Here is a 25248-nt window from a genome sequence, read left to right on the forward strand (position 1 = left end):
GCGATGCCTTGATAACCTGCACTCGCACCAAAGCCTCATTTGAAGCGTCTTTCTGGAAGGTTAGTGCCCTGAGGGGAAACAGTTTCACCTGTCATGTGCTGTCTGCTAGTGGACAAGCACACTAACTGTGCAAGGCAGAAATTTTTATAATTTTAGAATCTCTCCATATCCAGAAAATGAAGGTCCTCATTCAGTTTTTGGCCTTTGACAATTTCCCCTTTAACACTTTTTCCCCCTCAGCTATCATGGGTGGAGGTGATTGTTGCCATTTGACGCTTGCAGGAGAAGTCATTAGCTTCCATGACTGCGGTGAGGTCAAAATGGGACTCTCACGGAAGGTTTAGGAAAACAATTCGGGACACGTTTGGGTCCTGGAAATTGGGTTCTTATGAGATCTTTACCAATGGCTCAGTTGGGGATGATAGGAGTGATTTAATTTCACATTTTTATAGACAGTTAAAGCCAATGGGTCTTACTTGAGAATAATCCAGAAAATTTGCCTTTACACAGTGATTCCTAGGAACCACTAAGCTAGTGATTGGGTTGCACTGAGGTTTCCTTGTGTTTTGAGAGATTTCACTCGGATGAAAGGCAGCAAAGTTCTCTGCTGGAGCGTATTTATTTTAAAAGGCTCCTTCTCGGGGGGAAGGCCAGCACTCACCTGGGGGCACCTGCCCCTTGAAGCTTCCTTCTGCCACTTCCAGCCGATTGGGTGGGGCTGGGCCACCTGAGGAGCAGGGCTCATGATTTCAGGGGGATTCCCTCCCTCCCTCCCTTCCTTCCTTCCTTCCTTCCTTCTCTTTTTGTTTTACCTTTCCTCTTTTTTGTCACTGGCAATGCACTGAATATGCATCAATCCACAAAATACTTCTTGGTGGATGCCACACGCCCCTCCCCCAGGCATCACACACAGGCCTGTCCCAGGCAGGGGAGTTACAGAGTTTGGAGAAGCACAGGAGCCTGCATCTAACTCGGGGAAAAAAGCGGTGCCTGGCCAGCTCTGAAAGAAGGTCTTGTTCGGTCAGCAGCCACAGTCCCCACTTGGCCTTCTGTATTGCACAGGCCCGTGGCCCCCAAGAACAGGGCTCCCGGGTGCCGAGTCCCTGAGTGGGGCCATGTAGGATGGTGCCCATGGCACTCCAGGAAGGAAGACGTCCTAAACGCTACACTGGGCATCATCTTACCATCAGTGAAGAGGTTTTTTCCGGGGATTACATCACCTAGGTTGAGTACTGGCCTTTTTTTTGGCCCAATTTGGGCTTTGGCAGCCATGATTTGGGAGGTGATGAAAATATTTGCAGCTCGCCTATTATTTATAAGGGCTTTTGGAAAAGAGCTGAATTAGTTTCAGTTGCTCCGATGTGAAACATGTTTAGTGTCCCCAAGTGCAACTGAGGACAGTGACATTTGAACGGCATGCGCTTGCGTTTTGAAATTGTTCATCTCTTAGTGTGTCATGTCTTTTTTCTTTTTTGCCATCAACTGACATAATTTCATCCAAAAAATTTAACTATGAGTCTTGGAAGTGTGCAGAACACGAAATGATGACGGGAAAATACTTCTCAGATGAGTGCATGGATGAATGAGTGAGTGGATGAGTGGACAGCGCAGCCTCGGTTCACGGCCACGCCTCTGCCCTCTGTGTTCCCAGACAATCGCGAGGCAGCTGGCGGAGATCCTGTTGCGGGGCATGTGCGAGCAGAGCTACTGGAACCCTCTGGAGGACCCGCCGTGCCAGTCACCTCTGGACGACCCTCTCCGGAAAGGAGCAAACTCAAAAACCTACACCCTCACTCGGAAAGCCCGCGTCTACTCAGGAGAGAAGTATGAGAGTAGATGTCCCCATTTATGGGTCAGGAGGTGGGAGGGGAACTTTGGGAAAATTCCAGGATGAGTAGAAGTTCAAGGGGAGATTCTGTTTTCCCCTGAAAGAAAACCAGATGAACAACTTCGTTTACCAACTTAAGAGCCATACCTCGTGACTTCTCACACTTTCAGTAAGAATCTGTGCACTGGTGGGGACGTTTTAAGTAGAAAAATGCTCTCATCTCAGCCGTCACTGTCGGGCTTTGGGATTCTCAGCCCATTTATGAGAAGAGCCGCAGCATTATATTAACTCAGCAGCCAATGACAAAGCTGTTTGTAAGCCAGAGTGAACCTTTTTTCCTTTCTTCAATTCCTTGGTCCTTTTCTTTTAAAAAAAATTGTTTTAAACTGAATTAGCTATATGAGGGAGAGTTAAATAGTGTGCAAGTGATTGGAAGACCATGTCTCTTTGGAACTTCTTAGTTATTTTAGGCTTTAAATTTGGGACTTGACTAGGACCAAGGGAGTCTCGGTAGGCTCTTCCCATGTGTCACCTGCAAATAGAGATTCGTTTTACTTCCTTCTACCCCAGACACCTTTTATTTCATTTTCTTCCCTAATTGCCCTGACGAGGACCTCCCAGACACTGTTGAATAGAAGTGACGAGTGGCCATCCTTGGGTTGTACCTGATCCTAGGAAAGGAAAAGCATCCCATCTTTCACCGCAAAGTGTGACGTTGGCTGTGGGTTTGCATAGATGTCCTTTGCCAGACAGAGGGAGGTCCCTGCTATTACTGATCTTGGTGTTGTTGTTTTTTGTCAGGAAAGGGTGTTTATGTTAATCAAGTACCTTTTCTGCATCTATTGAGATACTTCTGTGGGTTTTGTCTTTTATTCTCTTGATGTGATATATTAAATTAATTGATTTTCTGAGGTTAAGCCAACCCTGCATTTTCAGGTGAATCCCACTGGTTGTGGTACATACTCTTTCTTATGTAAAGCCAGGCTTGACTTGCTAATATTGTTGAGGACTTTTGCATCCATATTCACAAAATACATTGCTTTGTAGATTTCATGTGAGGTCTTTGTCTAGTTTTGTATTAGGGTAATGCTGGCCTCACACAATGCATTGGGGAATATTTCTTTATCTTCTACTTTTTGAGAGAGTTTGTGGAGAATTGATATTAATTGTTTCTAAAATGGGGTAGAATTCACTAGTGAACCTGTCTGTTCCTGCACTTTTGTTCATGGGAAGATTTTCAGTACTTCTTTAATCTCTTTACTTGTTATAGGTCTATTCAGACTTTCTATTTCGTCTTGAGTCAGTTCTGGTAGTTTTTGTCTTTCTAGAACTTTGCTCATTTCATCTAAATTATCTAATTTGCTGGTGTACAGTTATGCATAGTGTTGTCTTGTAATTTTTTTTTATTTCTGTAAAGTTGGTGTGGTCAAGTCCTTTCTTGCATTCCTCGTTTTATAATTTGAGTCTTCTCTCTCTTTCTGGGTCACTGTAACTAAAAACTTTTGTCAAATTTTATTGATCTTTTTGAAGAACCAACTTTTGGTTTTGTTGATTTTCTTTTTGTGTGTACATACTCTCTGTTTCATTAAGTTCCTTATCACCATCAATTTTTAACTTTCTAGTTTTGCATGTTCACAATCCTTCTTCTGGTTTATTAGTAAAAAGAGAAAACCTGTTGGGTTATACCTGTCTTGGGGCTTCAGTGTACCCCAGGAATGACTATCTGATCAGTCAGTTCTCTCTGGAAAAAGAATTGTCACAAATCCAGTTGAGTACAAAGCAAACTTGAGGGGGCAGGGTCCTTCCAGCTCCAACACACCACAAGGAGCAACAATTGGTGATAACAGAATACAACTGAAAAGCAAGCTCTAAACAAGCTCTGCCAGGAAGTCCCACCCCCGTCACTGGTACCTGGATGTGAAGGGGACACAGGGTGCTCGTTCTCTCCCCATCTTGAGTTTTGAAAAGAAGTTAAATGTTGACCATCCTAGAGAGAAAAGAGGGGAGGAGTCACATGCCATGGACCTCTTTACTTCCTTTCTTCTAGGTCTTTCTGTGAAAAATGTTATTGACTTTTGTTCCCTTATTTTTTTAAGTAAGCTTTTTATTGATACATACATTGAGAAAAACACACAAATCAAAAGTATAAAACATGACACTGGTAATCGGGATGCTCACAGAAATTGCTGAGTGTGGTCGCAAAATAGAGGAAGAAGTGAAGGCTATGCAAAGTGAAATAAAAACATACAGGGAACCAACAGTGAAGGGAAGGAAACCAGGACTCAAATCAGCAATTTGGACCAGAAGGAAGAAGTAAACATTCAACCAGAACAGAATGAAGAAATAAGAATTCAGAAAAATGAGGAGAGGCCTAGGAACCTCCAGGACAATTTTAAATGTTTAAACACCCAAATCATAGGGGTGCGAGAGGAGAGGAGGAAGAACAAGAAATTGAAAACTTATTTGAACAAATAATGAAAGAGAACTTTCCCAATCTGGCAAAGGAAATAGACTTGCAGGAAGTCCAGGAAGCTCAGAGAGTCCCAAAGAAGTTGGACCCAAGGAAGCACACACCAAGGCACATCATAATTACATTACCCAAGATTAAAGAGAAGGAGAGAATCTTAAAAGCAGTGAGAGAAAAGGAGACAGTTACCTACAAAGGAGTTCCCATCAGACTGTCAGCGGATTTCTCAAAAGAAACCTTACAGGCAAGAGGGGACTGGAAAGAAGTATTCCAAGTCATGAAAGGCAAGGACCTACATCCAAGATTGCTCTATCGAGCAAAGCTTTCCTTTAGAATGGAAGGGCAGATAAAGTGCTTCTCAGATAAGGTCAAGTTCAAGGAGTTCATCATCACCAAGCCCTTATTATAGGAAATGTTAAAGGAACTTATCTAAGAAAAAGAAGATGACCCAACATATGAACAGTAAAATGACAACAAACTCACAACTATCAGCAACTGAACATAAAACAAAAACAAAATAAGCAAACAACTAGAACAGGAGCAGAATCACAAAAATGGAGATCACATGGAGGGTCATCAGTGGGGTGGGGAAGAGGAGAGAATGGGAGAAAAGGTACAGGGAGTGAGAAGCATAAACAGTAGGTACAAAATAGACAGGGGGAGGTTAAGAATAGGATAGGAAATGGAGAAGCCAAAGAACTTATATGTACGACCCATGGATGTGAACTAAGGTGGGGTTGGGGAAGGCTGGTGGGAGGGGGAGTGCAGGGCAGAGGGGAATAAAGGGGAGAAAAAATGGGATAACTATAATAGCATAGTCAATAAGTTATTTTTAAAAAGTATAAAATATGAAGTTTTACCAAGTGAACACATGCATGTGATTAGCGTTTGGATCAAGAAGCAGACATCGCCAGACCCGAGATCCCTCTCAGCGCCCTCTCCCGACATCCACCCCGCCCACCCCCACCCCCACCCAACAGAGACTCGGCCCTGACTGACAGCACGATGATTAGCCTGGCCCATTTTTGAAATTGTACAAATGGAATCATACATTAACACGTTTTTGTTTCACTTCTTTTGTCTAACGTGTTTGGGAGATTTACCTACATTCTTGCACGTAGTGAGAGTCTGTTTTCGTTGCTGCATAGTATTCCCTTGTAGTAAGTAACACAGTCCAGTCTGTTGACCTAGTGTACCTGCAATGGGCTTTTGAGTTGTTTCTCATGTGGGGCCAACAGGAGTGGTGCTATGAGCATTTGCACACATTTGTTGGTGCACAGGCACACGCATGTCCATCAGGCATATTTCCCTTTCATTGGATCTCTCCTTGTAAAAAGTATGTGAGATGGCTTAGATAATTTAAGGCATGTTTGACTTCAAAATTAGCACAGATTAAAGAACGCAATTAAAAGTCACTCTTGTGCCAGGAAGTGAATGATGAGATTTGTTGAAAGCTCGGAGTGCTGAACTTTTCGTGGGCCTAGGAGGAGAAAGGAACGATTGTGGAGTACTAACTCTAGGTGTGAATCTCCCAGCTACCAGTGCAGTGGTCTTGGGTGGAACGAAGACACTGTTTAAAGTGCAAAGATGAGGGATGACAGGTCAGGTCCGTGATGGCAGAGCAAAGCTGGGTGATCGGCCCGCTGTGCTGCGGCGGCCGCCCTCTCCTCGGCTCCAGTGCACACAGCCCATCCTCGAGGTGGGGGGGGGGGGTCCTGTCCTCTCAGCAGGAACACAGAAGCCCTTGTGCAAGGCCGAGTGCTCTGTAGGATTCACCCAGTCCAGTCACAGCACAGCTCCGCAGACGGAGGCTGATCCAAGTGCAGGGCCCTTTCCTCTTTGTCATGGGGCGGGTTGCGACCAAATGTGCAGACAAATAGGGGAAGAATTATGTAGAGGCCTGGGTCATCTTCAGATTGGACCAGCTGACCCCCCATAGTCTGGAGGCACTTTCAATGCTCAATTTGAATCCTTCTCTTCTCTCGGAACTCTTGTCCTTCCCCTCAGACCTGGGACTGGCAGTGTTTTCTGCCTGGGCGTGTTTAACAAACAGGGTAACCTGGGGAAGGGGTGGGGCTACAGCTTTCACTGGCATTGATTCTGCAGCTCTTGTCTGCCTGGCTGTGGGTCAGAGGCTGTACTTCCCCAGGAACTCCCCAGTGGTGGCATAGCCAGGCATATCGAAGTGATAAAGACACCATTACGGGCCTTGGAGTTGATGTCATTATTTACAAGTGAACTTTCTTGTGGGTGAGAGACGCTCAAGGCCCTCCTCACACCTAAGCAGTCTACTTTGACTCCTGGATGGTGCCCTTGACCTTAGGACATCCAACAGATCATCAGCTATATAATGGCTAAAGGTGACAGATGAAATGCGGTTGGAAAGAGTTGCATTAATTTCTTTTGTACTATTGCTTCCACCACATACCGTGGTGTTCTCACCTGTCAGGAAAGAATTTAAGAAAGGGCGGTTATTATCTGAGAGCCTTGGCAAGGTCACGATTGCTGTTTAGAGATGACGATCCTCGCCCTGGTGCCCTGTGTCTTCTGTAGAGCCAAATAACCTGTTGGTCAGTTGCTCAAAAGCATGAAAAGCAGTACCTTCCCTACAGGTCAGCCCGTGAGTTGGCCCGTGGCCACGATGAGACAGCAGCCCTCCCTTCCTGCGTCCTGCGCTGGCTCGTCCTCCGCCAGCCCCCCAGTCCCACTCACAGGAGCTTGTCCTCGCTGCCCGCTGATCCCCATTTTCCTCCTGTCTCTTTGCCTCCCCCCTCTACCCTTTAATCAGCTTCCTGTGGGTCAGAGACCCAGTTTTCCAACTCCACAAGGCTGAGGTCTGAGTGCCCTGGGACTTCACCCAAGCTCTTGGGCCCCACGAGGGGAACGCCACAAAAGGGGAGTCCCCAACAATTCCGACTTTGAGCCCTGAGCTCCATACTCACCTGAATAGGGAAGAGGGAAGGAATGCCCAGAAATGGGTCCAGAGAATCAGTCATTATTGAGGGGGCATGCCAGTGTGTAGTTTTTTTCCAGCATGTCTCTTAAAACTACCCCTTCTCCCTCCCCACACTCACCTCCCCCTGCCAGCCCTGAGAGCTTGGCAGAGCTCCTGAGTCTCATCTTGCCTGGAAGGGAAGAGGAAGTGGAATTAAAATCAATGTGCTACCAGTTAGCAGCTCTGGTGAAAATAACACAACCTTGCATTTAAGCAGTCTGGATGGATGGCTCTGGTGGAATTGGGAGAGTGTCCATGGACTGAGTTGGCTGGTATTAAGTCACAGTGAACATGGGCACTCTCTCTCTCTCTCTCTTCAATTGGTCTGGACCATGCAGATCTGGCTGGCCGTGAAAACAATGGTTACTGGTCCTGTTTTCTTGTACGGTCCCAGTTGCATGTACGCACAAGCCAGGATATTGGGAAATGATGGCTGGGTGGGCTCACTCACACACGCACGCATGCACACACACATGAGCACCCTTGATTCAAAGCCTGTAGGGTCTATTTGTGAATTTAAGGGGAAAGAAGTGTCCCATCTTCTCAAAGCTCAGATCCACTCAAGCTGCCTCTTTAAGTTGCTGCTGATTCCAGAATCTCACTCCTTGAGTACAGGCCAGCCTTTTTCTAAAATTATAGCCCTTCAAGAGCAATAGGAAGAATTCCATAGGCAGTTTTCTTTCCTCCAGGGAAGTCATAGAGTTGTAAAAGGAGCACTAGGCACTGTGCTTTTTCTGTCTTGCCTTTCGTGGTCCTTTGATACGATGTAAAAGTTGCCAGCGCTGCAAAGACAGCAAGTACTTACAATAATTTGGAAAACTTTTTTCGTTTTGCCATTTTGGGGAGAAATCGTTTCATCTCTTGAATTAAATGATTGCAATATTAACCCTGGGAAGATGTAAATTCAGTCTTTATTTAGCCCTCTCCAAAACGCCCAGAAGGCTCTTGTAAGCAGGTTCATTTTTATCACGCTCACTCCTCTCCTGCAGCGTGAAAAAGAGTTGAGTTCGGCCCAATTGGGGAAAACACGATTCTACTCAAAGGATTCTGCAGCTTCAGAACAGGGAAAAAATCACTGTGTTTTAAAATGCTTAAAGCATATAGAGCATGGATATTTGGGTCGTGTTTGGTTTTTATTGTTCTCTAAGCCCGAGCGATATTGAGCTTAAAAAAAAAATCCAAAATGTTAGAGTTCAGCCAAATTCCGTAAAATTGATGAATAAGACAGCTGGCCCTTGCTACCTCATAAGAAACATGTGGTCAAGTGAAATAGCTCTCAACATTCTTACAGTATTCTAGAAATTACTCAAACTCCGAAACTGCTTCTAATCTCTCATCTAAAGGACAGGGTTAAGATATTCGAGTTAACAAGAAAGAAGTAAGAAGAGTGGTGTTGACTGAAATGTCTGCGATTCCCACCTCCATGACAGGTGTAGGGGAAAGCTGGCGTTGTTAAGATAATGTCAGTTAATACCAATCTAAATTTCTGCGTCTGTAAGAAGTGTGTATGTTATTTGGGCGTTTAAATTGGTTTTTACAGCTTTGCTTCACTCTGTTGCCTGCTATTAAAATGCATAGTTAGCATGTATACATCCTATAGATTACCATAGAAATAAGCCAGTTAATTTAAGTGTTTAGATTAGACTACTTCTCAAGGGCTCTATATGAAAACCTTGAAGCTTTTAGCATTTTGCTCTGCTGATAGTCAAGTACTTTGTGTCATTTTGAAATTGCCGCTTATTAAAGTTGATTTTCTTTATATAGCATTTTTTGTCCTCAAGAAAATACTGAAGAAGCCCTGTTATTACTGCTGATTAGTGAGTCTATGGTAAGTAGATGTGTTTTTCCTTTTTCTTCCCCCGTTGCTGTAATCCCTTTTTTATGTGGCTACTCCATCGGTGTAACGATTCTTTTCCTGGGGAGGAAAATGGAGAGTTCCCCGGGTGGGAAAAAACAGTAGAGGTTTTAAAGGGGGGATGTTTCTTGGTTCTCGCACTGGGCAGCATATTCCTGGGTTGCCCTGGAGCTGGGACAAGCTTCTCGTCCCTTAGCAGCGAGCAGGCATCTGAGTTTGTTCCTCTGTCCATCAGGTATTGCTGAAACACTCACAGGAGTATATGCCATAGGCAGACTACAGCCAAAATGGCCACTGAAGGGGCCTCACGAAGGAAAGAGGCCCCCTTTACGAGCCTTCTCGATTTGCCTTGGTGGGAGGGAGAATCTGGGGAGAAATCACCTGTGTGTGTGTGAACCTATGGTGTGTGTGGCAGGAGCCAGATGGCATTGCCCCGACCTCATGTGCAGGTCCCTTTGCTGAGCCCCCGCCTGCTCCCTGGGCATTGCCCGGCCCGGGCCGCAGGGGTTCGCCGTTACCTGGCTCTGCTCCTGGAAGGGCGTTTGTGCCAGGCCACTACATTCCTCTAAAATGTTTTCTTAGTGTTTAGCCAGGTTATCAAATGGAGGTCTAGACACACAGCATTTAATGGGTTTCCGCTCTGCGTATCCTTAGGCGTGACAGCCCTGCCTTGAAACTTGCAGGAGTGAATTGTGTTACAGTGGTTAGTGCCTTGGCCAGTCGGCATGCGGGTGGAACATGTGGGTGGGGAACATGTGGGTGGGGCAGGTCGAACATGTGGGTGGAACATGTGGGTGGGGCAGGCGGCTGGAACTCGGAAGGACCTAGAGGCCCTGGTGTCCATTTATTCGTTTTTCACAGGAGGAACCCGAGGCCCCAGGCAGGCACAGCAGATTTGTTGTGCGGCGGTCTCCCCAGGAGATCATACAGTCCCCTCCCACGTCTCCCGCCCCACCGGGCAGGCGGGAGGACAGAGGAGGAGAAAAAGGAGCCCTAGAAGAAGTGTGTCCCTTCGCCGAGGGAGGGGCGGGCCGGGCGAGCTCGGTTTTCTCGTCCAGTGGAATGGCCCGGAGATGTTTACAGGAATGAGGCTGCTTGAGTTTCCACTTCTTTCACTTGGAAGCGCTTTGACGTCATTGGCCCTCCTTCCTCTGAAGGAAACAGGTTGCCCGGTTGGCTCATCTTTCCTCAACCGTCAGCTGGTCACTTAGCACGGTGTCACTTACATTCTCTGTTCTGCCTTGGTGTGTTTGGGGGAGGCACGTATGTGAGCAGGCCGGCCCTGACACTCAGCGACTTCTTCATCCAGGCGGGTCTCGCTGCGTTTGGGCATCAGTGCTCCAATAGGGCCGCTCATGGCGGCCTCCCCACTGACATCCCCGCATGCAGCGTGGACTCCTCACCACTCGGCAGTTAGGTTTCCTTTGGGCGAACCCGGCTGGTTACATTGTGAAAGTTCTGCAAGCGTGGTGACCACACCTCTCAGATTCCTTGGACAGTTGACTGAAAATACCGAGTTCTGTTGTCAGAACACGTGCTCCTGTTTGGAGTTTGGAAACCTCGGCCCCCTGTCTAAACCGTAGTGCCGTGGGAATGGTGGCTCCGTCTCTCCTGCTCCTCCACTGGAGTGACAGGAACTGATGAACCTCAGCGCTGAGATCCCTTTGAGTTAGTCAGATTCGGCTCCGTGGTATTTAACTTCCAGAAAAATCTCTTCATGGGCTGCTGAAATCTGATGACAACAGTAAATATGAAGGATGAGCTTCCCAGCTGAAATGATTACATTCTGTCTGTAAATCATTCCATGATTGGACAGGTAGAAACTGAAGTTAAGTTGCCTTCGGAAGCCCTTTTATTCCTTGACTCATTGATTGATTTTTCAGTTTTCAGACAGAAAAAGAAGATGCTCAGCTGGTGTTTGGGAGAACTGCGTTCTTTGTTGGTTCTGACGTTAACGTAGAAGTATGAATTTGCCCACAGCCTCTGCACCTACAAGAGCTCACTGGGCATTGGACTGCTTTCTCCAGCCAAACCAGGCTTCCCTGGGAGAAAGGCGTTAATGAGACCAAGACCACGTTTGTGCAACCAACACTGACACTGTATTCCGGATATTTATTATCTGTGGGTCTGCTTGACGTGCTACAATGAATCTTTTTAATCAGAAAATTCCCATAGACTTTCTCTAAACATTAAGAGAGATACATTTGGCATAACGTGAAGATTTCTTTGAAGTACTATTTTGTATACTTCTCTTCTAGGCGTCTGTCTCGACATGGAACATGTATAGCAGATAAATGGAAGGAGACCACTTACAGCAATCCCTGTTTCCCTGGCGTTGGCTTAAAAGCCTCTCCTGACAGGGAAAACGTAGAATGAAATCTTCAAAAGCAGGCTTATTTCCATGAGAGATGACTCACTTTGTAGGAAGTGGCCTGTCTTATACATTCTTATTTGTCCTCTGACATTTAAGAACATGGAGTCTTAAAGTGAGCGGGTACTGGTGGGGGGCTAGAAGCCAGTGCCTTGGACTCTCGGAAAGAAAGCGTTTCGTCGCGTTAGTGAGAGAGAAGGGTGTGCGTAGCCTTTCTGAACGTCAGGCCGGAAGATAAACATCAGCCTGCTGGGACAGGTGACCCTGATGCCGCATGGCACCACTTTCACGGGAAAAACTGAGGGTCTCTTTCTCTGCCCCTGGGGACGAATAGATCTGGAGGCTTCGGTTAATTAGCAGGGGGAAAAAGACAGGCAAAATCTGACTCTGCTGGTTCTGAATTCCCTATCAGGGAGAAAAGGAAAACGAGCTGGCGCTCAGAGTCTCTGACGCATGCGTGCTGTCTGGAGGAGTCTGTGGGGGAATCACACTGTGGCTTCTGGGTCGATGAGACTGATAAGCCTGGCCGTGCCTGCTGTGTGTCTCCGCTAAGCAGCGCAGACATGACACAGACAAGGTGTTCTCTTGAGCCCTCCGTGGTGATGTCTTTGAAGCAGAAGTCAGTTTGCTCCCTGCTGTCGCCTGTACATCTGTTTTGTGCTTCCCTAAACAAGATCGATCCGTCTTTGTAGTCTGTTCCAGTGAAGATGCCGTACAGGGATTCGAGTGTTGCTTTGGTGGTGGAGGGAGAGTGTGGCATGTCTCTGTAGGACGGAGGGAACCTGATGACACCCTCTGGTGATGGGAAGTGTGCGGCCGGGAGTTGTCTCCCACCCTATCGTGTAGAGCAGGGGCGGGACCAGCACGTGAGGAGCGGCAGGGCCCGACCTGACAGAGCGTTCTGCTACCAGAACACAGCTGTGCCTTCCCTGAGGCCGCCCTGGAGCCTGAGCCCAGGGGAACTCGCCCTGCTGTGTGCGGGCCCCTGCACCCTCCTGCCCACTGGTGCACCTGTCTGCAAGATCACACCTCCAGGCCTCCACTGTTTGGAGAACACCTTGTACCACATGCTGTGGTGCTCTGGGGATTTCAAACAAACAACTAGAGGTGACAGGCCCCTTACGCGTTCCCGCCCCAGCCTCCAAACCGCCTGCAAGCTGGTAGGGGCAGGGGGGCCTCCTAGATGGCTTCTCTGCACAAGGAGGTGGCTGCGTGTGCGGGCTGGCTCACCATCTGCTTGTCTCTTCCATGCTGTTTCCAGGCCAACCGGGACGCTGTGCTGAGCAGGATCCCCGAGCACAGGAGCGACCGCCTCATCAGCCTGCAGAGCGCCTCCGTGGTCTATGACCTGCTGACCATCGCCCTGGGGAGGCGGGGCCAGTACGAGATGCTGTCAGAGGTATGGCCCTCCAGTCTGGATGACCTCCAGGCAGCGGGTGGTGCAGCGGGGCTCTGCCCTGGCCCCCACTCTGTTACTGGCAGCCACGTGACTTTGGGCTTAGCTTCGGTTTCCTGCTCTGTGAAATGGACACAGGGCTGAGTGGTTAGGTGGTGGAATTCACTGCCTGGTCACTTCCTACCAGGGGTCCAAACACCGCCTGGCCATGGGTGTGCGTGTGAGGGAAGGCAAGCATTCCTCTAGCAGTTTCTCTTTTGGTGTAATTTCCACCATAACCCAACATCTCTCATCTGTGGTACCACTTCCCGTATAAAGTAGGTTGTATGTTATTTGACGTGTCAAGGTGCGGCTCCCACTGGAGTGGCTTGTCAGGCCCAGGGCACGGCTGGGCGCGCGGCATGGGCTTTACTGTCAACAGTGCCTTTGTTGAGGGCCTTGTGCCGTTCAGAGGAGACCCCAGGCGAGTGCAGATCTGGTGCAAGGTGCTGTCACCTCCTTCTCTCCATTCCCAAGAAACCTTTTGGGGGGCAGAGCTTGACCGTGGTTTCACAGTGAGAAGAGTCGAGTTCATCTGGGGTCATGGTTATGCATAATTGAGTTGCTGCCCAGAATACCCGACTCCACAATGGCGGGGGTTAAATACGTAACAAGATCACGTTATCTTTCCTTCAATGGCGTGAAAAGAAAGAAAGAAAACAGCTCCTTTTGTTAAATACACTTTTCCGTGTTATTGATCCTTCTTTTTCTAAATTTACACGCACGGCAACAGCCTCTGGGCCTCCCTGACAGGGAGGGATACTCAGTGACAGACCTGCTGAGATCAGATACGCGTCGACTCACCCCCCGCCCGCCGGAGCAGCGCCACCTTAGGCAGGAGTCCCGGGAGCAGATGAGCCTGCATGGCTCGGATCTTTTTTTAGTCTTTGGCTTGGTGACTATACAGGGCAGTAGTTACTCATTCTTCAAAAAAAGCCCCTCACAATCCGGCGAGATAAGGCAATATGTCCTGATGTCCCTGTCACACCCAGTACACCCCACCCTCCCTGGGACTTGGCCCAGGCTTGGGATTGGCCTAGATTCATCACCACTGCAGGTGCTTTGGTTTCCTGGGACCCTCGCCCTCTGGCCAGCCTGGTTCCTGTCCACTCTGCCTGCCACGGAGCCCACCAGCGGGGACGGTGCCACCGGCCCAGGGTGGAGTTCATTGGAGGTGAACTTCTCCCCTCCAGATGAACCACTAAACACCTCTTTGGGCCCAGGCTGTGTGGTTTGTGTGTCTGCTTCCACCCCATCCTGCGGCAACCTCGCCTTTCCCCAGCTCCAAGTGGGCCTGCATCTGAAACAGGTGTGAGCGGCCTGAGGTGGCTGACTTGGCCGCAGGCCAGATGACGCCCGCCCACGGACTTCTCGTCATGCCATGAATGACTCCAGGGGGACGGCTGTCACCTTAGCAGCATTCCTCTGCTGGCCAGCCGCTCCCTGGCATGTGTTTCCTCCTGGCACGAAAGGCTGGGACCTTGTTTTCACCCAGATGACTTTCATCTTGATGTCACATTTAGCTTCCATCTTGTGCTGATGACCTGACGCCTGAGTCCCCAGGTAGCCTGGGGGGTTGTCGGAGCCTCTGCAATTGGGAATTTCATGGCGTGACTCCCATTGAGGATGATGGCGACATTGCCAGAGGCTCCCTGGAAGGTGCTGGAGCAGAGGGTGGGGGATGGGGAATTTATCGCTGGCTGTCCCTTGAAGCCTTTTGAGTTTTGTGCCATATCTGTGCTTTATCTATTGAAAATATAGGTCAGTTGATAAAATAGAGGGTGTGCATATCTGCTACACATGCGTTTACAGCCCCCCTCTTCGGGGCCAGGGCCGTGATTCAGGCTGGGACAGGTGCGCCAGACCCGGGCCCTGCCTGAGAGCAGTCCCCCTGTGTCCACTGACCGCCCCGTCTGCAGGGAGGCAGCCAGGCAGCAGGCCGCTGCCAGCCGGTGTGGCTGGTGCTGGGGCGGGCTCCCACCGAGTCCGCCTCAGTTGTGAGGGTCTGAGTACTTGGCTCTGCCTTTCTTGCTATTTCTACTTAGTATTGCAGCTGGAACTTTTCCCAGCCAAACAGTTGATGGCCCCTTCGTCTTGGCTCTTAAAAGTCACACAGCAGGTGTCATAGGCAAAAGGTTCTGATTGGGAAGGCTCGCCACCCTGGGCCAGGCACGGGCCTTCTCTCCCTCGGTCTCAGGCCACAGCTTCCTTACAATGTCCTCCTCCCCACATTTGCTGGGCTTTTCTTCTTCCCTTTCCTTTTTTACCCGCCTTTCCATTTTCTCAAGACTTCAGATTAAAAGGCTAAGTGGCCTTATAAGAATCCATATAATGTATATATAGCCATTTAAGTGTCCAATTCAGTGGCATTTAGTACATTCCCACTATTCTGCAACCTCCCCCTATATCAAATTCTAAAATGTACTCATCTCCCTGAAAGGAAACCCCATCCCTGTTAGGTAATTGTTCTCCATTCCTCCACCCCCCAGTTCCTGCCAGCCATCAATCTGCGTCCGGCCTGTGTGGATTTGCCTAATTTGGGGATTCCATGTAAATAGAATCATCCAGAGTATGACCCTTTGAGTCTGGCTTCTTTCACTAAGAACAAGGTTCATCCGTGTTGTGGCGTGAGTCAGTGCGCCGTTCCTGTTTATGGTTGAAAAACAGGACTGCATGGGATGGATTTGTCACAGTCTGCTCACCTGTTCAACTGGTCGACAGGCTTTCGGCCTGGTGTGTGATGCCGCCCTGGAGGGTGAGTGGAGTTCCAGCTTCTTGTATCACTTCCCCGGGCCCCTTGGCTGTCTTTTTCCCTGTCTCATCTCCTGTGTCCTCACCGATCTTTCTAAAACCCAGGATGGCCTGCGTCCTTCTGTTAAACACTTGATGGCTCTTCCCTTGCCCCCTTTTTTCTCTTTTTATTTTGTTTTACTTTTTAGCCCATAATGAAGTTGACTTCATTGTTTATGTTTTTGCCACATGCAGCAGACTCTCAGAGCCCTGAAGAACCAAGCAATACATACAAATTTGGAAAAGAAAGTAAAAGTCACTTGGAACCCCCCTCTCCCGAGATAGTTAACTACCTGTTGGCATTTCAGAAACCATTTTTTCATGTATCTTTTAATGAATGTAAATTCATGTAAGTTTCAGGGGATGGGATAGTCCATGTTTTATTGTGGATATTCCCAATCATTGTTCTCACTCCCATCGGTACCCCGTCCCCTCCCTGCCTCCGTTACCCCGCAGCCTCGGCCAGCGAGCTCCCGAGCCCTGGGCACAGCCCTAGCGAGCTTGGATCTGTGCCCTCCATCTGCTGTTTGCCAGTTGTGTGATCCTGGGAGTTACCAACCCCTTATGCCTCGGGTCTTCCTCCTGTAAACCAGGGACAATGGTCACTCCTGTCTCGTTACTATGGGATTATTCGCTAATCCACGCAAAGTGCTCAGAGCACAGCACACAGAGCTCGGCGAACGGTGTGCTTCTGCACAGTCCCTGCCACCGCATGCAGGGGGCTGCAGCCCTGGGAGGCAACGGCATCCAAAACAGGCCCCATGCATTCTAACGAGCTCCAGTCTAATTCAGGTGGCCACATGGAAACGCATGGAAAGATGACTAAGTGGGCCCTTGAACAACATGGGTTTGGACTACGGGGTCCACTTACATGTGGGTTTTTAAGAATAAATACCTGTACTGCTTTCCGCCTGAGGTTGGGAGACCGCAGATGTGGAGAGCCAACTGTATGCATTAATCTACGCTGTTTCACAGAAGGGACTTGAGCATCCATGGATTTTGGAGTCCACAAGGTGTTCTGGAACCAATTCCCACAGATACCGAGAGACAGCTAAGTCTGGGTGGAGTCAGAAGCTTTGTGTAGATTTTCAACTGCATCCCCGCATTGTTTAAGGGTCAGCCAGAATAGTGAAGGCTGGGTAGCACCAGGCACGTTACTTGCAGCGGAGTTTGCAGGTCAGGGTGTCAGACAGAGGCTGTGAACAGCTGGTGCATGAGCTGGCTCTTCGAGGCCTGATGGGAATTCCAGAGTGTAAGAGCGAGGGACACCCTTCATCATCGAGATCATGGAGGTCTAAGAGCATTTGGCCTGGCCAGGGGTCGGGGGGCGTAGGAGAAGAACCCCCTCTTCTTGGGGAGAAGTAGGAGAGACAGAGGATGAAAACATCATCAGACACCCAGGGTCTTGGCGCCCACACCCTGGGCCCCTTGCTGATGTGGTCAGACCCCATTGCCCCTTGGCTGGCCTGGAGCAGGCCCTTTGCCTCGACAACACTGCACAGGTCTTCCTTTACATGGGCAGACCTGTGAACAGAAGGCTAACAACCGCAGGGCCACGGTGAGAGAGGAGGCCTCGCCTCCTTCTTGCCATGCACTCCTTCCCCCTCTTCTCCCCAGCCAGCGTCCACACTTCCACATCAGGGCATGCGTGCTTCTCCCACCACCCTACTTCCCCTTGGCTGACCTGAGCCCCGAGGTGCTCTGCACCAAAGGGGACAGGGTGGCGGTGCCTCTGCTCTGGTTCCTAGCTTGTCTCCTCATCTTACACCCTGCTGTCATTGACACCTTCGGGTGGGTCATGCAGTGCTGTGCAGAACCAGGCTTTCAACACCTGTGCTCACAGGAGGAGCAGAGCCACCTTTGCAAGGAAACCATCTTCTGTCTCTTCCTGCAGTTGCATCTGTTCAGGACGGAAGGCCCCTTTCCCATCTCATGACTGGCCGTGCTCGTGTCTGCCCACCTAACGCCGTTCTTTCCTCGGGGCACTGTCCAGCCACTGTCCAGCCAGAGACAGCAGGCAGCGCTGTACGAAGGGAATTCAATCCAGAGGTTTATCGCGTCCTCATTCTGACAGGTTTCAATAGCAGCACGATGTTTACCGTTGCACCGGGGCTGTGAGCTTTTGTGTTTTTTAAAAAAGACTAATTGTGAGCTCTGCTGAAAGGTTTGTGTAGGAAGGAACCCTTTTTCCCCCCTTCAATTTAGACAGCAGCACTAGTTGGCATGACAACCGCACTATTAAAAGTAAAGCCCCAAGCCAGCTTCGCTTGTTTTTTAGAATGGACCCAAGCTGCTCAGCAGGTTTGGTTCTTAAATTTGACTGTTAGTGGGCTCCATTTTGACAGAATGTCATGGGGTCCCTGTAGAAAGGGTGCCTGTGCCCCCCGTACATAAACATGGCGGCTGTAAAGGCAAAAGTGGTATTTTTGTCTTTCTGGTTGAACTTGCATCCGTTTGTTTATGATGAATCTTGGTAGCGTTGTAGCTCTGTGGGTGGAGCCGTCTGGCTAGTGCTTGCTTGGACCGAAGGGACATTTTTACATCCCCAACCCAAACATGTATTTAATCAGGGAGCACAGCGAAAAGCACTTGGACGGCCAAGTCTGCTTCCCGGGCCCACCGTTTGTTGGTGTGCATCAGAGTTTGGTGTTTCATGCAGCCCCACTTGTACTATAGAAACCCAGCCTTGACCTTGATGCTCCAGTCCCTGGAAGGCATCAGTGTGGCCTAACACAAATGGACCGCAGAATTCTGAGAAATCAGGGTACAGTCTTTGGTTCAGGGTACGTGCTCCGCAAAAACCTGCTGAAGAAACCGGTGCTTCAGGCCACGTACCTCCTCATCCTGCACCTACTTCTTGGGTTTTCGAGAGAAACTCAAGGCCGTTTAGCTGGGACACAGGCAGTGGAGGAAGTAGTGGGTGTATATTGGGGCAGAGCATCTGACAAATCTCAACATGGGTCCAGCACTGGGGGTCAGCCCAGCAGGAACCAGCTACGGCATTTTCTCGTGACAGGTCTATCTCCGAAGGACTCAGCTGCTGCCGTGGCCACCGGTGCCCACCATCCCGCCATGTGAAAGCGGGCTTTGAATTAAGCATCATTGTTGTCTTCTTAGGGTCCTCAATAAAAAAATTATTTTCACTCAAAAAAATTTCAATATGCCATTTTAACCTTTTTAAATTATATAATTCAGTGGTATTAATTTCATTCACAGTGTTGTGTAACATCACGCTTGTTTCCAAATTTCCCATCACCTCAAGTAGAAACCCTTCACCCATTAAGCAGGAGCCCCCCACACCGCCTCCCCCGGTGGTCTCCGACTGTGCAATACTTGCTTTTGTGTCTGGCTTGTTTCACCAGCCCTGTGTTCTCAATGTTCTGCTGCTAACACATCCAATAGCACGTTTTCTACTGAGTTCCCACTTTGGCAGAATAATATTTTTTGTGTGCATAAGTCACATTTTGTTTATCCACTTATCTGTTTATCCACAAATAAATATGTGGATTATTTCCACCTTTTGGCTGTTGTGAATAATGCTGTAGTGAACACTGGCACACACATATCTGAGTTCCAGTGTTTGGTTCTTTGGGGGGTATACACACACACACACTCACTCACACAAGAGTGTAATTGCTGGGTCATATGGTCATTCTGTTTCACTTTTTGAGGAACTACCGAACTGTTGGGGGTGGTTTTGGTGTTGTTTTTTTTTTAAAGCAGCTGCCCTATTTTATACTCCCAGCAGCAAGGCACAAGGCGTCCAACTTCTCCATATTCTCACCACCACCAATGAGAATACTTGTTAACACCAACAATACTTGTTATTTTCTTTCTGTTGTTTTGCCATAATAGCCGCATTCTAGTAGCTGTGGAGTGGTCTCTCGTTGTGGGTTTGGTTTGCTCTTCCCTAGTGACTAACGAAGTTGAGTATCTTTTCATGTGCTTATTGGCCGTTTGGCCCTTTGGATATTATGGTTGGAGAAATGTCTGTACAAGACCAGCCCATTTTTAAATTGGGTTTTTTGTTGTTGTTGTTGTTGAGTTGCAGGAGCTCTTTCTTTATTGTGGCTAATAAACCCTTGGCAGATACACTACCTGCAGACATTGTCTCCCGTTCTGAAGTTTGTCTTCTCATTTTTTGATGGTGTTATCTGATGCACAAAAGTTTTTAGATCTGATGAAGTCCAATATATCCATTTTTTTCCTTTGATGCCTATGTTACTGGTGTCATATCTAAGAATCTGTTGCCACTTTCAGAGTCATGAAGATTCATTCCTTTGGTTTTTTGTAAGGATTTTATGATTTTTGCTCTTCTATTTAGGTTGTCATTTTGAGCTAATTTTTGTTTGTGGTGTCAGTAGGGGTGCACCTTCATTCTTTTGCACGCGGAAATCGAGCTGCTCTAACATTTGTTCAGACTGTCCTTCCCCGTTGGATGGGCTTGTCGGAATCAGTTGGCCACAGGCGGAGGGTTTATGTCCGTGCTCAGAGTCCTATGTCGTCGCTCTGCGTGTCTGTCCCACACTGGTTTGGTTGCTGTATCTTTGCCGTGAGTTTTGAAATCGAGAAGTGTGGGTTCTCCAACTTCCTCCTTTTCAAGATGGTTTAGCCTATCCTGGGCTGCTTGCGGTTCCACGAGAGTTTGAGGATTGGCTTCTGCTTCTGCAAAAAGGGCCGTTGGGATTTTGACGGAGGTTGTGTTGGATCTCTAGGTCGCTTAGGACAGTGTCTCGGGTTTTGATATCAGGTTCAGTTTGAATTCTCAGTTCTCCTGCTTTCCGTGCCAAGTATGGACTTGAGGGTGTTCTTCTACTTCCCTTGGGGGGGGAGGTGTAAGAGGACTACCTCTACGGGCTATTGTGATGGTAAAGGAGATAATGTATGCAAAGTGTTACTGTTCTCATTGGTGGTGTTGATAATCTGCTTTCTAAAGTAAAAATCCACCCTGTAACAACCCTGTCAGATGACCCCAGACCCTGAGTAGCGTCCTTCATTGCACAGTGGAGTAATTCAGTGTTGGAGCCAGGCGTATCTGGGTTCAAATCCTAATGCTGTGCTTTACTAGCTGTGCAACTTTGGGAAAGATACTTGGGCACTCTGTGCTTCCACCCCCGAGACTGATGGGTGTGAAGAGCCAGCACAGCTCGTAGACAGTGCAAACCATTCCGTCCGTCAGAAGGGGGTCATCAGAAGATGTGTCCTTGTAACTTTCACCTGCTCTGTCTCTTCGGAACCGTGAGGCCCATCAGTCCTGCCTCAGAAAGTCAGCCTGGGGGTTGCAAGCCTTTCTAAAAAGGGCCAGATACTAAATACTTAGTCTTTGAGAACCAAGGAGCAAAACCAAGGATATCGTGTAGATATAACGAGAGAGGAGACAAGTCTCCACAAAAATTTTATTGACTATATTAGCATGTGATAATGGCTACAGTTTTTCTAAGGTAGGTGCATTAATGAGAATGGGGTTGTTTGGGGGTAGTATTTTATTTAATTTGGATTCAAAGTTAGTGTTTCCTCTCTTCCAACTGATGTCCAGTGCCCACCTATAAATGACTCCTAGCTGTTGGACCCTGAATGCGCAGCAGGTGGGACTTGGCCCCCAGGCCACAGGGCGCCTCCCGTGGCATCACCTCTGGGTGTTTTGCATTTCACTGCACTCCCCACAGTGCTTCATTGTTTGTCCGTGACCACCCTTAAAGCACACTCAAGAGAATGGACCCTAACACTCGGGCCATGCTGATTCCTTTGTTCAAGCATTCACGAGCACCTACGCTGTACAGGGCACCCCCCGACCCCGGACTGCTACACCCAGGGCTCCTCCCTCCCCTCCCTCAGTCCTCGCATGGGCGGACAAGGCAGCAGCTGTGGTTGAAGGTTAAACTGGGTGCCCCGAGCTGGAGGGAGACAGCCTTAAGCAGACAAAGATCGAAAGGTGAGAGGTAGTGGGAGAGGGAGGAGGTACAGGAATGAAATGTCCGTGTCTTGAATTTAGGGATTCATTCTGCAAGAACGACAGAGAACCCGCTGTCTCCACCAAACTGCAGGTGGAGTGTGCAGTGTGCAGGGCCCCGGAGACCCTGTGCTCGCTGTGCAGACTCGCTCTGGTGGCCTCGCGCAGTGGGGCGGGGCACGTGCTGGAGGGTGGCGCCCGCATCCAGGTCTGCAGTGGAGTCTGTGGCCTTTGAAGAGCAGCGTCCTTCTCTGCACCTCCACTGTGGCCAGAGGCGATGGTGGCCTTCAGTTTAGGCACTCGTCAGAGTAATAAAGCTTTGAGACTCCTCGCTTGGGGCGGTATCGCGGTTTTAAAGCAGAAGGAGAAATGGGAGCGGGGCATGGATGTGGGGTTTGCTCTGTTTTATTTTTACTTTAAGGGGAGAGACATCTGAGCAAGGTTCGATGGGCACCATCTGTGTTTTCTCAAACCCTGGGTTGGCAGGAGCTCATGCTGGTAGCTGAGAGTCCCAGAAGCGCGCGTCTTAGAAGCCTGGCCTAGACTCTAGGCCTTTATGGCTTAGCTCTCTCCAATTCCACTTTAACTGACGCTTTTCAGAAATGTTTTAGTTTGTTTAGTTAACTCGGAGATCCGGGCTCTGAACCCATTACTATGAGATCCGGGTTCTGTGTGGCCCTGGGCAGGCCCAGTCTCCCGTCTGGCTCTTCGTTTCCTTGTCCATAAAGTAGAAATGGGTCCAGATGATCTCCAAGGTTTCAGCACACTCTCTGATTCTGTCTGGTTGTGCCTGTGGGTCTCAGATGACAGTCCCAAGTGTCTGAGTTGCTGAATTTCTCACTGCCAAAAGTAAAGACACAAAATGTTATCTGTATACCATGAGAAAATAAAAACCATTGTTTCACAACTGCAAAGAAGTCCATGTATTAGCCGATGTGAGTGCAAAGGACGCAGAAAAGAAACTCCTCCTCCGAGTCCATTGGCGGATCTGTGTTCGGACAACTCCGGATGCAGCCAGCCTGTCCGTGGAGGCGGCTCGTGCAGGCAGCTCACTGTGTTGTTTGTTCTGGTTTAACGATGACTTTTAGAAGCTCCAGGCCACATTTGAGGTGAAATCTGATTTCTTTTCTCCCTGGCCCCTCCTCCGTGGGTTTTTGGATGCGGACTCTCACTCCCGAATTCCGAAAATAGACTCTGGCTTCTCCTTGCTGTGGTATGGTACAGCTGTCGCTGCCTTGCGCCCGGGGCGTGTGATTGGGCTTTGCGGACCAGGGAGGTGATTGCTAAACCCCGTTCTTGTGTTGGAGGAGCGGCCCCCTCCTGCTGTCCCTCAGAGATGGCTGGCACGTGAAGACCCGAGGTGAAAGCCTGGGAAGGATACGTTTTTGCTACCGAAGGAAGCGTTTTTGCAAGGGACATTTTGACTTCCACTCGAGTGATTAGGATGCCATTTAGATCCTGGTTATTGTCCTACCAAAACATCCATGGTATTGAGTGAATGTCCCCTGGGCTTTGAAGAGGTGGCGGCAGCCCCGGGATGGCAGCGAATGGGCCGATCCTTCCTGGTAGAAACAATACAACTGCCAAACCCATCTTCCTTTCTGGTAAGGGGGGTGATCTGAGGTGTCACCTGCTGTTTTGCGTGGGTGACTCAGGGACCAGCAGACCTGGACTGGACACTGCGTGCCTCTCTCCAGGCCCACGCTGCCGTCTCTTCACTGGACACCACAAGTGAAAAAGGCCAGAACCGACTCTCACCTCTCCCACTCTCCCTCTGCCCTCTGCTGGCTCCCCGTCCCCCCCCCACCGCCCAGGGCGCCCCATCCTCCCCTGCCCTCCCTGTTCAGGTAGAAGCCCAAACCTTGCGGGATCTGCTGCTGCTTCGTTTCATGAAAACATCATCAACAGTGACGCATTTATAGCTTTCATTTTGTGCCAGACACTCTTCGAAGCATTTCACGCACATTTTAAAAATTACTGCCCGTGGCCCCATAACCACCCTGTGGCTGGAGGGTGAGGAGACTGGTGGGCCTGGGGCAGTGTGGCCCCTTAGCCACAGGGCTGCTGTCCTCGGCCCGTGTCTACCTCCGCTGTCCCCTTCCCAGCCCCCAGCCATGCCGGTCCCGGGGAGTTGGAGCAGCCTGGTAAATGCCCTCAACGTGCACTAAACACCTGTGTCTGTTTTTCCTTTTTATTGAATTTATTGGAGTGACATCGGTTAATAGAATTATGTAGGTTTCAGTGTCTGTGTCTTCCTTAAAGTCCATTTCATCAACACTTCTTTGGGGTTGGAACCAATTATTAAAGTGCAAATGTTCTTCTTTTTATTGTACAGCGTATATGCTTTTCCCAGTCTCCCCACTCTGTTAAACCTGGAGATTTTTACTCTGTCACACGCAGCTGTGCTTAAGGTGCTTAAAAGGGAGTCAAACGGAACTGGGGTGAGCAGGCACCCCGTCTAGGGGGTGGAAGTTGTGGACAGCAGATGCCCGAGCCCTGTTTTCCTCAGCGTCCTCCTTTGGTCTTTGGGAGAGGCCTCGGTGTGACCTGGGCACACTGACCCGAGCTGCGTGGGAGTTACATAATGGTGATGTTTGCAGGAACGTAGGGAGGACATGTTATGTATCGAGTAGTGCGCTTGGCATCGGGATTTCGGGAGCATCTGGAGCTGCCTGGGCGCTTTCTCGGAGGCAGCACGTCACTGTGTGTGAGATGCCAAGAACCCACAGGGAGGCAGAGCCTCCCCCAAGATGCCAGAGCCCAGGCTCCTCGGAGCTGTGGGGGGAGGGGAGGAGGGCCAGTTTGTAACTGTTGACTTGTAGCCCTTCGCACCCTGTGTGACACCCCTGGGCTAATGGCGGGGGGGGGGGGGTTTGTCACAGGGATGAGAAGGAGGCCCGAGCTGGGAGGGGGTCTGTGAGAGATGCGGCAGTGAGTGTCGAGGAAGTGCATGACCCATGTAAACTGAGTGCCTTTGACGTGGGCTGGGGACGAGGCATCCCCAGCTGCGGTGGGGCTGGAGGGGATTGTGGGATTGTGAAGTTTCTTGACAACTCTGCAAGCTGGAAAGGTCTCAGTCCTAGGTAGCCTCAGGGGTCCCGAAAAGGAGCAAGGGCCCCATTAGCAGTGAAATATCTTGCTGGATCTCAAAATAGTTCAGGCAACTGGTGACAGTTTTAGGGGCCTCTGATTTAGCTGTGCTTGCTTCATGCAGCGTGGGTGGGCCTGGTACAGTAGGTGTGAGCGGCCTGGCACGGCCACTGAATGTGGTGCTCATAGCTCCGCCCACAGCCAGACAGGCTCCGCCCACAGCCTGGATTCTGATCCAGCTCCTCAGGGAGGGAAGCCGTGGAGACCTTGCGGAGCCTCACGGGGGTCTGTGCTCCAGTCTCTTCATCTGTGAATGGAGGAACACAGTAGTCCTGCTTCTGACTCGAAGTCCAAGATCATGGCTCCCACAGGGTCGCTGTCTGGTGAAGGCCCACCTCTGGGATGCAGGCTGCCAGCATCTCCCCGAGTGCTCAGGAGGGAACAAAGGGTCTGCCTCTCATCCTTTG

General features: G+C 49.4%; 1 protein-coding gene across 6 annotated transcripts in view; it reads left to right on the forward strand.

Moving 5' to 3' along the window:
- Positions 1-25248, forward strand: part of TTC7B (tetratricopeptide repeat domain 7B) — a 209687-nt gene that overhangs the window by 87424 nt on the left and 97015 nt on the right. For all 6 annotated transcript variants that reach the window (XM_037031805.1, XM_037031806.1, XM_037031807.1 and 3 more), the window contains 3 exons: positions 1652-1824; positions 9055-9118; positions 12778-12915. In XM_037031805.1, the coding sequence (XP_036887700.1) occupies positions 1652-1824; positions 9055-9118; positions 12778-12915 (375 nt within the window). The remainder of the gene's footprint in view (positions 1-1651; positions 1825-9054; positions 9119-12777; positions 12916-25248) is intronic.

This window comes from Sturnira hondurensis, unplaced genomic scaffold (assembly GCF_014824575.4).
Source record: "Sturnira hondurensis isolate 20B ecotype Veracruz unplaced genomic scaffold, ASM1482457v3 Scaffold0021143, whole genome shotgun sequence".
NCBI lineage: Eukaryota > Metazoa > Chordata > Mammalia > Chiroptera > Phyllostomidae > Sturnira > Sturnira hondurensis.